The sequence below is a fragment of the Phyllopteryx taeniolatus genome, chromosome 6, assembly GCF_024500385.1.
Source record: "Phyllopteryx taeniolatus isolate TA_2022b chromosome 6, UOR_Ptae_1.2, whole genome shotgun sequence".
In the NCBI taxonomy this organism is placed as follows: Eukaryota; Metazoa; Chordata; class Actinopteri; order Syngnathiformes; family Syngnathidae; genus Phyllopteryx; species Phyllopteryx taeniolatus.
Window position 1 is genome coordinate 30,816,228 of NC_084507.1, and position 12,181 is coordinate 30,828,408.

Sequence of the window (12,181 nt, forward strand, 5' to 3'; positions counted from 1 at the left end):
CAGTTCTTGCCTTTCGGTGTTTCTGCAAAAGTTGCTGTTTGTTCTTGTACTAACACCACACATTTGGGATTCTGTTTTCAGTTTTCCAAACATGCATATAATCAAATTTATTTCCATCCATCCATCCATCTCGTTTTCCTAATCTGCGTTTGTAGAGCTTCTCAAGCTGGATGCTTCTTTTAATTATTAATTGAACAAACACAAACTGGTCCAGGAGTGACTAAAAGCCAGGCTTTTTCCACGTTTGCAAATATTTACATGAAAGATTCGTTCCGAGTAGCTAAATCCACGGCGTACGACGCACGTTTGAGGACGTTAAAGCCTTAAATTTACCGCAAAAGTTTCAATGCTCTGAGACAGCCATCCAGGCTTTGCACATTTGACCAAACTTGCAGTCATCCAACTTATTGGCAACAACCATCTCCCTTGGCTCCACTCTCATCCTCACCCTTCTCTCCCACCGCCCTTCGCTCTCGCTCCCTGTCAGTTCCCATCAACCTCCCTTCTGCGAAGCTCACTGAGGAATTTTACAGCTGCCGTCCGCTTTTGCATACAAAGACCAGCAATATGGCAGCGCGTACTGTACATCAGCAGGCTCCCACTCAAACGCAGCAGGCAAAGCGGGACACGACTGTAATTATATGTCACTTTTGAGAGCCTCGCACAGCAAATAAATCCCAATCGCACACATGCAGCCATTCAAGTCAGCGAGTGGAGGGAAAACCGTTAAAGAATCTAGATCAAATTGAAGTACCCCACTGTCAAGTATAAATTCACTTCCACTTTACAACATTATTGCAACTCAAACCCTTTGAGTCATTGTTACTACGCATGCCTTTCTTATTTTATGAAAGCATGAAATCAATTCGGCCTAATGTCTAATAAGAGGGAGCATCAGCGTGTGATGGAATGAAAGAAATTCCATTTGCGTCGCTAGATGAAAGACAGACAGGCAGGGAAATGGTCCATCTGATCGTCAAACAGGCGGGCAGGCAGACACGGAGGCATATGGCGGCCAAAGGGTCGAGAGGTCAGATGCATCACGGCAGCCATCCCAGCTCGCTATACGAGCTGTTTGTTTATGCTCAGCCTCTTCAAACAACTTGTATTCTTTTGATATATATCGGTGCGCTTTTTGACTTCTGTTGCGCGTTCCGTCTAGAAACGTTTGCAAACGTTCGAGCAACTGTCAAGCTCTGCGTTCAGTGCCCAAAATATTTGACCGCACTTAAGATATGATCGAAATGTTTTCCTGTGAGTACGTGTGTATATGTTCCTTTTGTGTATTCATTTCAGAGGAGAAGGCGTCATACAGCGTTTGGTTTGCAGAAGCTGCCACTCTGAGCCTCCGAACAGATGGTACGCATTAGCGTTTTTATCGTTGGTCTACCCAAGATTGGCCAACCGAAGAATAAATCTGGATCACGTTTATTGGTTGAAAACATATTAAGCTAACGTTGACAGTTACTTCGGTGAGAAGTGAACTCCAAGGACAAAATATGTCTTTGGTAGATTCTGTTCCGCCAGCAATTTCAAATCAGAAACTGATAGTATTGACGTTCTAATGTGAACTCTGCTATGTGTATCTTAAGGGCCGCTTGCTTTTGAGGGAAAATAATCAAAGTATAGATCAAGCAAAACGTTAAAAGGATGGAAAAGGATTTGAAAAGAAATACACAAAACTACAGAACGTGGGCTCACAGACGTTAACATTTGGTAAAATTGTTCAATCGAAGAAGAGCCAAAACGAAAACAAAAAAAAGCTCTACCTCTATAAATATAATATTGCTCAGTTTTGTTGCATACTGTCTGAGAGATGTTCATTTAGCAACGGAATTATTATTGGGAGTCTGATTTGCACTAACAACGGTCGTTTGAAAGGGTTTTTGATAACACGCCGGTGTTGCATGTAAATCGATTCTGTTGTGACCAGGGAGCCCATATTTGGGAGCCGACTTTCCACACCACCGACAATCCTTTGAAAGATCTCAAAAACAGATCCCGAGCAATCCGCCATCACACATCCCCTGCTGTGATTCTGCAGTCTCATGCTTGTCTTTGGGGAGGAATACGAAACAAGCACTCCGAATTCTCTGGCTCGCACGCCCTCCGGCACATCTGTGAGCACCCGTGGTGCGTTCAGGCGTGCTGGCAAGTTGCCAATCGGCATTACACACATCAACACAAATTTACATTTTCAAAGGTAAGATATGAAAATGGATTGTTGACACTGATAGGCAGATGTACATTTAACACCATGTTGTATTTGAAGTGCTGTCTCAGCGAGGGAAAAGCATGTGCATTTCTTTTGGGGGGTGTTTAAGCACCCCCTAAATTCAATTTTAGTACCCCTAAAATTTTTTATATTATTATGATTATTATTATTATTATTATTATTTTACTGCTGTGTTTTTGGTAGTTTTCTCCACAAAACAAAAATGCATACTCTTAACGTGTATGAGGAGGTTCTGCTGTATGAAAATGAGTTGACTCCCCCCAGATATTAAAATTGTTTGTTTTATCAATCAAATGCATTCATCCTTTGCTGTTGCTCAACATTTAAATAACCTTTGTCAGATTTGACGGTTGAGTCGCACTTTCCCCCACAAAGTGTTATGTTTGTCCTTCATAAATGTAGGAATTCATTTGTGTCAAAACAGTGAATGTCACATTGGTCTGGCTCGGAGTTCATCCCTAAAGCGCTGAATCGGCCTTGGGGTCCAATCTATTCCATTTCGGTGCATCTGAAGAGAGGTGTCCACTTTGAATTTAATTCGGCATTTTCTTTCATTTCTTGTCGAATCATATATGCGATTTGATGCTGATCCACGTTTGGAATGTTGGATTGTCCCACTGCAGATCTCTCGATTTGTGTCAGACAAGTTGTCATGAATAGAATATTGCGCAGGTGCACCCGATGCAATGTGCAAATTCCCCCCCCCCCCCCCCCCCCCCAATAAGAAGACACAATTTTTGTTTGCCTCATTAATAACTATACCATTGCTACATATGTGTGGCGTTGCCAATACTAAAGACGACAGATTGAAGGATGTCACGTGACTAAAGTGGGAGTCAAAGGGTCCCCGAGGATAGTGGAGAGAGAGAGAGAGAGAGAGAGAGAGAGAGAGAGAGAGAGAGAGTTCTAGCTCCTGGAAATGAAAGGGGGAACAAAGTGGCCCAAGAAGAGGAGGAGGTCTGCATATGAAGGAGCCGATGGTGGTCCATTCGTCCCTGCAGCTCCTTGTCACTCTTTGGCAACGCTAATTGAGTACAAGAATCGAACCGCATCCCTAATGATCAATTAAGGAGGGCCACGTTTGTTCCAGAGCCGCGCTGAGAGGATGTCTCAGTTCTGGACGCTGTTTGTTTTCCATTCGCTTTGCAGCCTCGCATCGAGTCAAGTAAGTCGCCGGTGTGATGCGCGCACGTGCGTGACAGTTTGGGAAAGTTGCCGTCGCGTCAAATGCAACGCGTCGCGTGCTGCACGCGCGTGCTTACGCGTGGAAAATATGTATTCACGCTTCTTTCCAGGGCGTTCCTTTGACTAATGCTGCAGCAAGTGTTGAATCCAGCGGCTCATCAGCTCTACTTCGTTCTCTTGGCTTACCTCAGCACACAGGTATTTTCCTATCAATCATTTTTGACTGACGTTTCGTTGGCACAGATTGCATGATGTACTGTTATTTCATTTTTTTTTCTTCTCCCTTCTCGCTGTTTGACTCGACTCACACATGTAGTGCCTCTCTTCACCGCTGCGGGGCATCGTACGCGGTTGTTTTGCACCCCCCGCTGTGTTCGCGTCTGCCACAGACTGCTCCCTTCATAGCGTCATCAACAATCAATTAAGGAGTCTAATTCGTTCGTGAGATGATTAGTTACTGCCGTGACGTCCCCCCCCCCCCCCCCCCCCCCCCCCAAGCCAAACGTTTGTGCTGAGGGGATTCACCGATTACAGAGCATTCATCTGTTTTTTTTGTTTTCCCGCAACAAATCAATGCGGTTTGCTGCATCAGCAACTGTTTTGGCCACGCAGCCATGCAGATTATTACATTTTCTTCTTCTTAATACTATTATTATTTTTTCATCACAGTTGGCATGATAAGCGGACACTGTGACAAATAAACCCTCCAAAACTAAACTCATCCCACGTGCATGTGGTCTCGTAACGTTTGGTGGTGGCAGATTATCTTGCCTGACGTTGTTCGAGATGTTTGGCCAGTAAATGATTCCTATGTGTCGAACATTGTTAAAGTAGATTGGAAAAGAGGTCACGTATGTCCAGCGTGTTGTCAAAACTAAGCCGAGGTAGCCACCGGTGAGACCTCATTATCAGCGGGCCGACTAATGGCGCTCAGGAGCTACTAAACCAACAAACTAACCACCGCAGGATCTCGTCACGTTCCGTAAGACAAGATATGTGCGTGCTTGTGTGCTCGGTTCCCGCGGACTTTGTTTGTATACTGTCAGACATGGGTCGCTGCAGATGGTTTTTCAGTCAAGGGTTGCGGGTTGGGGGGGTGGGGGACAAACAGGAGTGGACTTAAGCTTGTGTGTGTGTGTGTGTGTGTGTGTCGGGGGAAGGTGGATCAAGATAGTGTGCGCTTTGCCTAAGTGCCTTCATGTCCGCAAAGTAGACTCCTCAGACTTGGAAGTATTTGAGGGCTCCTTTGGGGGTCTCGGGGGTCAGATCACAGCGCTAAAAGACTTCCTGGCCTGGAGATGGGCTTGACAGCGCTACAAATATGCAGTGGAAGCAGTGCACGCTGCTGGAAATAAATGCAGCCATTAATAAGCGAGGATGTGCTTGATGTCAGCATCAAGATGCGCCACCGGCACGTCATACCGATGACACACTGTCTGCCTCTGAGTATGTTTCGGTCTCTGTGCTATGTTTACTCAATATTTGGCCTTCTTAAAACAGGTCAGAATATGCGGTCAGTAACTGAGACTGGCTTTTGTCGACCACAAGTTCAAGGTCGGTGCGATACTATTAGCTGATAACTCTACTGTGTATGTACGTTTCCTTTGGCATTACAGTTGCACCGTCCTCACATCATTCGCTCAGATATTTGCACGGAAGCGCCTTAAACGAAGAATTAAGCTCCAGGCTGGTTAATTACTCGTCAGCACAACTCTATGACAGTGTGTAGAGGAATAGAACGGTGTCTACATTTGGAAAAGTAGTTGTGTTGTGGCCCAAAAGGTTCACTTCACTTTTGGTTCAATTTTCATGGGCCATTAGAGACCATGTCTGTGACCATCTGCCTTTATGACCTGCAGTTACTTGACCCTAGCAAGGGTTAAAAAAAAAACTAGTCAAACATGATTCACCCTCTGCTTAAGTGGCTGGCTTGCAAATGGGCTCAAAACCTTCCTTTTTCTCGAAACTCTTTCTTGTTTTTGACAGCAAAACTAGGTGAGGCTTGACTGGGAGAATTTGTGGAGCACAGAAAGTATTTTAAGAAAATAAAACATAGACGATTGTATTTAAACAGCTAAATATACCGTGTAAATTGAATGGAGTGTTGTTTGTGGAAAAAAAACGGTTATCATGGCCTTTATGTTTATAATATTGCCTCTTCAGATTATTACATACACACACACAAAAAAAAGGATAACTAGATTTGAAATCAGAAGTTTATTCGATTAGTGTTCAATCCATTTTTAAAACGTTGGCTCCTGATATCGCAATGTTATTAAAATTGGAAACAATTTAGCCAAGGAGAACCGGAGTGGGCTAGCTCCATTTTTTTTGTCATTTTGCAGGAGAGTAATACAAAGTTTTCTGTCTACTGTTCAATAGGTGCCTCGCAAAGTTGAGTGCAACGGTCAGCAAGTCCAAATAGCTAACAAATCTGTAAATAGTTCGTGAACGATGATAAATAACATTTATTTTCAATACTAACATGCAGATGCACTGGCAAAAAAAAAAAAAGAAAAAAGTGCAAAGATTGGACTGCCCCGTAAATGTCAAAATTTGAACTAAACTGTGATTTAGACCAGTATTTACCTGAAAGACAGGCCTCCCGCTATTCCTTTCTGCAGTTCACTTAAAAATGACAAAAATGTAGTTCGCCCACTCTCGTTCCCAGTTACTTGATTTACAACTTTGGTACAGCTTTCACAGAGAAACATGAAATGGGCAAAGTAGATTGACATTAGCAGGCCACATAAAATGATGCGCCTGGCCAGATATGGCCCCCGTGCCGCATGTTTGACACCGGCGTCGAAGGCAAAAACATAAAATGCGAGAGCGAAGCATCAAACAAACAACCACCTGGACCAGGCCGTAGACTAAGCCGCTGACTCACACAACTAAACCAAACTCAGAGGCAAGGCTGTGATCACTGGCTCGTTGCTATCTGAACTCGTCAAGCACCTCGCTCGTAATTGGACGGACGGATGTTTGGACACACACCTGGGCCCAGCGTTAGCATATCGTTATCTGAAAGCAAGTGCTTTTCAAGTCGGTTGACTTTTTGTCATCTATTTCGCGGGGTTTTATATGAATACTGAATTCAAATTGTGTATGTTTTCATGCAGTTTAATTTTGACACATTTTTTTTTCCAGTTTTGTCATCATCACGTATTCTGAGTGGCGTTTTGTCGCATGTATGAGCGTTTCTGACACTCCTTCTCTCATCCCGACCAGAATATGAGATCGTATCCCCATATGAGGTCAGCCAGCGAGGTGTGTACATTTCGCACGAGATCGCCCACCATCAGCGCAGACGACGACGAAGATCGCCGTCTCCCGACGCGTCCGCTTCAAACGCTAACGGCAGCGGTGAAACGACTCACTTCCGGGTGAGCGGCTTGGGGCAGGACTTCCACATGGAGCTGCGCGAGGCCTCCCAGACCCTGATCGCACCTGGCTTCGCCATCCAGGTCCTGGGAAACAACGGCACCAAGAGCCTCAGGGCTTACCGGCGGGACCACCTCTGCTTTTACCAAGGGTCACTGAGGCTAAAGGTCAACTCGTCAGTGGCGCTGTCCACATGCGTGGGGATGGTGAGTCTGAACATGCCTGGAGTCAGATTACGGAATGAGAAGGTGGGAGGCAGGTCTCTGTGTGTGTGTTTTTTCAAAAAGAACATTGGCCATCATTTCAATTGATGTAGCAGGTGATTCATAGCCATATTTCTTCAATTTGTCTCCTGCTGGGACCACTGATAGTATAAACATTGCGTTAGATTTAGCATTAAACCAATGACAAAGGACATAAAAAGAAGGAATTGACCCATTTCAGAGCTTCAACACATTTCTACAAGTGCTGGATTCCTACACAGACAAGAAGTAAGACATACAATAGTTTGGGGGTTTTAAGATTTTTATGGGTTTTAAGGACGCGATTATTCGACGGAAACAAGAAACTGTTTTGCCTTGGTAGCAAAAAAAATACATCCACGGTCTCTCGAGTAAATTAACTCGTATTGAAAATCTGTGCGTTCAGAAATGTGTGTTGACGTTAGACAAGTGTGTGTTTGTGTTCAGATGGTGCATTTGCGGATTTATTGCGACAATGACAAATCCTCGCCTCTATACCCCTGTTTTGTTCTGTGGAAACAGTTGGCAGAATTTCATCTTTTCTTGGTGGTCCTATTTGCTGCATAAAAATAAAGAGGGAATGACAATAATTGATCTTAAGTGGAGCTGCTTCACCATAAAACCACAAGCTGCTATGCTAGTCCTCTTAGCATTCAGGAGAACAAAGGACTACATTAATACACATGTAATCCGCTCAGCATTGAACTGACATTCACAGTAGGCAGATCAATTCCACATTGTGTTTTTTTTTTTTTTTTTTCAAGTTCAAGTACAAAGCACAAGATATGTCATTCCGATTATTTCAAGACTGTGTGAGCAAGTCAGATCAGGATAACTTGTTGCTTGTTATTGATTTTATGTCAGTCAATTTCAATCAATTCCATTCTGGTATTTTGTCTATCGGCTGGTTTGTCTGAGAATGGCTCTCTTAAAAAAGATGCAGTCAAAAGGCAGATGCGGGAAATATGGTTTTCATGCTTGGGATGACTCTGCTGGGTAATCAATAATCCAGAAAGTGATCAACAAAGGACATCGTCGTTTTCCTATCTATTTATTGTATTCATTTCAAAAGCCAAAGATGAAATGATTTCTTTGCATTTTGTTGTGAAATGTTTGCCGTTCCTTCATGCAGTTTTGTTTTAAGACCATTTTGTCCGTGCAGCCAGCTGTGAACGTGTTACCCATAAAATGGCACAAAATGCAGGTCAATGGAATGAAGTGAATTTGAAAATACAAATTTTCACTTTGGTTATTGTCTGTCTGGTTACTGTTTACGCAGGCTCACCGATGGAGAAAGAAGGTGACCTGAGAGAACAGGGAGATTCTGAAATGGGCCCGATTGGTCAATATTACCTCCGGGGGGCATTTTGAAGTGCGGCGACATCTTTTTTAAATGGTGTTACCTTGCAAAGTCAATGCATACATTGTCTTGTGCCCTGCACACCCAAATAGAGTTTAGCTCAGCTGAGACTGAGGTGTTCAACCATAACAATGATCACAGGTAAAAGTGAATATCAGTTGAAATGAAAGAGCCAAGCAGATCCCATGTCTCAAATGGTCACCTGCCAATGGTGGGAAGGTGTGCAGCAACTGACATGTGGAAAGTCATTATTGTAGGTGTCCGCCTGATAATAATGTACGTTCATTTTCTTTTTTGGGAGTGTTGTTTTTTTTCCCCCAAAAAACATTTATTCAAAGAAGAGGGGCAGAGAGAGGGGAAAAAAACCCAAAAAAACATTTATACCACTGTCGTCGGTTGCAATGCACGACCTTCCTGTATTGTCAGTTTTGTCCTGAATATCATGGGAGCAAGTGTTCCACACATGGCAGCCTTCATTTCACACCGAACTGCTGATGTTAGACTTTCTTTGAAAGTTCATGTCTTTCTGCGGTTGTTTTTCATAAATCACTTTAGTCTTTGGGGTTGTTTTAATGATGCGAGTCTAGGATATTGTCTGACAGTTCTGTATTTCAACAGAAAGAAAATCAGGCAACTCCGACTGTGGAACCGAAAATGGAATATGGCACAATGTACGCGTGACCAAAGAACAACTATGCGATAAAAGCTGCACGTGTTGGAGTGCTTGCGATCACGACGGCCAACACATTGGCTTTTATTCTAAGCTCCTCATTTGCAAAATCACTTCCCTGTACTGCCACAATTCTTTTCTCATCTATTAACACGATTGCAGGATGAGGTAAATGGGTTAATAAGCTGTACTAATTGCAAAATGCTTCTTTTTTTTTTAAGAAGGCATCAATTATATTTTCCTCAAAACGTGCATAAAAGTCCCTTATGTTTTATTCCCCTCTGATTTCTATGGCACAACACTACTTTGTGCCAAGAGGAATCACTTGAAGGTGTTTGTGCTTTCCTCTTGTAAAAGGCTTGCTTCTTGCTTTAGGGCTTGCAGTGGTAGTAATGACAGAATGGTACGCATTCATCCAACTTCTGGGATTTCCAAGAATATTTAGAATGAGTGACACTCCATTGATGTGAGGCAGCTTTGAAAAGTGCAGGACCGCTTGCTACAGTAGCGTTTCGAAACGTGTAAGATCAATCCGTTGTTCTTAAACAGCGACTTTTGTAAGTCCTCAATGTGTTCCAATGTGTTTTCTCTTGTGAGCCAGCACATGACTGAGGTATGGCAACAAGAATCCTGTGGCTTCATTCCGCCTCTTGCGTTCACAAAGAACTATTAAAATAAATGTTCTACATAACTTTGTTGGATTAACATTGCTTGGAGGGGCATGTGTGCCAATTCTATTGTGGTGGGGTACCTACATGGTGTTGTTTTTTTGTTTTTTTGTTTTTTTTACTTTATGCCAGGAGGATAGGGGACTCCACACGTGGTCAGGTGCACCTTTTAGTGCACTTCCCCTTCTTAGTTCCGTTTTCAGCAACCCTCCCACCCCTTCCTGTTGCTGCTTGTCTGGATGCGTCTGACTCCATGGAGTCCAGCTGTTTGCGCCCTCCCAAGTAGTGTTTCAGGCATTTTATGACTGCTATTTGCACCTCGTAGAGTACAGAGTGTAATCTGATGACTTTGCTATTCAGGAGACTCAATGGAGTGACCGAATTTCTTAACAAAGGGATGTGGTAGTAGTGGATCCATGTTGTTTTGTGTAAGATCTTGTTTAAACTGAAAAGTCTGATCAGAAGACGAAAGGTTGCAATGGCTTGGTAAATTTGGTGATTACCGGTATCTGAAAATATTTCTCTGTGTTGGAAATTCAAACTTTTATTTAAACTGCATCAAGAGGAATGCATTATATTTCTTCGTTTTGCTGAATATGAGTACACGGATACAAAAAAAAAAAAAAAAACGCAGCTACTGCATCATTTTTTCAAATTAGACGCTTCTCGTCATTGTATGTTAGCTGCTCCTCTGAAGAGTTTTCAGAAGATGTAAATGTTGTAAACATCAACAGAGTATTTACTGCAATATGCCACTGTAATGAAGCATGCGTAGCAAAATTCCAGACTGAATTTCATGGGACGAAAATGTCAGCTTCCATCATTACTATTTCTCAAGTAATGACTGATCAAATGTCAAAGGGAATTATTATTATTATTTGTATATATTAAAATGTCTGCTCAATGCCGGCACGGTGGTCGACTGGTTAGCACATCTGGCTCACAGTTCTGAGGACCGGGGTTCAAATCTCGGCCCCACCTGTGTGGAGTTTGCATGTTCTCCCCGTGGCCGCGTGGCTTTTCTCCAGGTAATCCGGTTTCCTCCCACATCCCAAAAACGTGCATGCTAGGTTAATTGAAGACTCTAAATTGCCCATAGGTGTGAATGTGAGTGCGAATGGTTGTTTGTTTGTTTGTATGTGCCCTGCGACTGGCTGGCGGCCGGTTCGGGTTTTAGCCCGCCTCCCGCCCGAAGATAGCCGGGATCGGCTCCAGCACGCCCGCCACCCGCGTGATGAGAAGCGCTGAAAGAAAATGGATGTCTGATCATTGTAGATTTGATGTATTTTTTTTTCCAACCCAAAAGCATAACTGAGGACAGCTTGAATTAATTTTCATGGCAAATTAAAAGGGCCTGGAGTCAATGATTTTTAGATTTGTTGCTGATCGCTTTTTTGAAAAATAACCACGAGAGCAGTGGGAAAAGTTGCTTAAAATAGCGACAAATTGGCTAAGTTAGAAACACTGATGAAACACCGTTGATGTGTTCTGTCATTTTACAGCACCTAAAAGATAAGTTCTTGGCTGTATAAGAATGGTAATGGTAAATATGCCTGTAAATATCTTTATCTGTCTCTGGTATCATATATAATGTGAGACACTACTTATGATTATTATCTGAGGTGGCTAAACCTGTAAACAGGTCGCTAATCTCTATCGGCTCATGGTAGCAAAAGCGCATTGAAGACGTTCCTTTTCTTGTTCTGTATTGCTATTTGTTTTTCGTGTTGCGGAATGGGCAACGTTCCATGTGGGGCTACTGACATATAGCACATACATTTATATTGATGGTGATAGCATGTATTGCACGCTGTCAGCAGCAGCACCCGACACAACTGTGCTGGCCTGTAATAATAGAAGATTATTTTTATACCGTCACAGCCAGACGCTGAGGGTCAGTAAATGCTCATTTAATGAGAGGAGTCAGTGTCCAAATATACAGTAGCTATGCGCTGGCATAACTGACTGGTGACATCTACAAACACTTGTCGTGTGTATCCACACATAGTAACATGCATACTACGCATGCTAAAGTTTCTGCTGACCTGCAATACATACATACTGTGTAAACTATACATATACGCTGTAGGTCAGCTAACAACGTTCGGAAGGCTGTTCGTGTTTTAAAAAGAAATTCACTCACCCACAGATTGCAGTCATAAAAAGCACTACTTTCATTTCCTCTTCCTCCTACCAATTGCAAGTCATCTCAGTGTACCCCAAAATCAAACATGGCATACAATTTAAAGGATGTTTAATGACTTCATTTTGACTTGAAAGTGTGCATTATCCAGAGGTTATTTGAAGCAGTCGAGTCCCCTGAACTCAAGATACATTGCAGTGATAAGACGCATCCATCCTCACATCATTTTATCTGACAGCCTTATATAGATTTTGAGATATAAGGTCCAACCCTGAACGGCAAAACAGATTTCG

General features: G+C 42.9%; 1 protein-coding gene across 1 annotated transcript in view; it reads left to right on the forward strand.

Moving 5' to 3' along the window:
* Positions 1–3,174: 3,174 nt before the first annotated feature.
* LOC133480001 (A disintegrin and metalloproteinase with thrombospondin motifs 16) overlaps positions 3,175–12,181 on the forward strand; it is a 40,589-nt gene continuing 31,582 nt past the window's right edge. Inside the window, exons 1-3 of the mRNA XM_061777614.1 lie at positions 3,175–3,401; positions 3,532–3,619; positions 6,653–7,011. Coding sequence (XP_061633598.1) covers positions 3,342–3,401; positions 3,532–3,619; positions 6,653–7,011 — 507 coding nt within the window. The 5' untranslated portion in view covers positions 3,175–3,341. The remainder of the gene's footprint in view (positions 3,402–3,531; positions 3,620–6,652; positions 7,012–12,181) is intronic.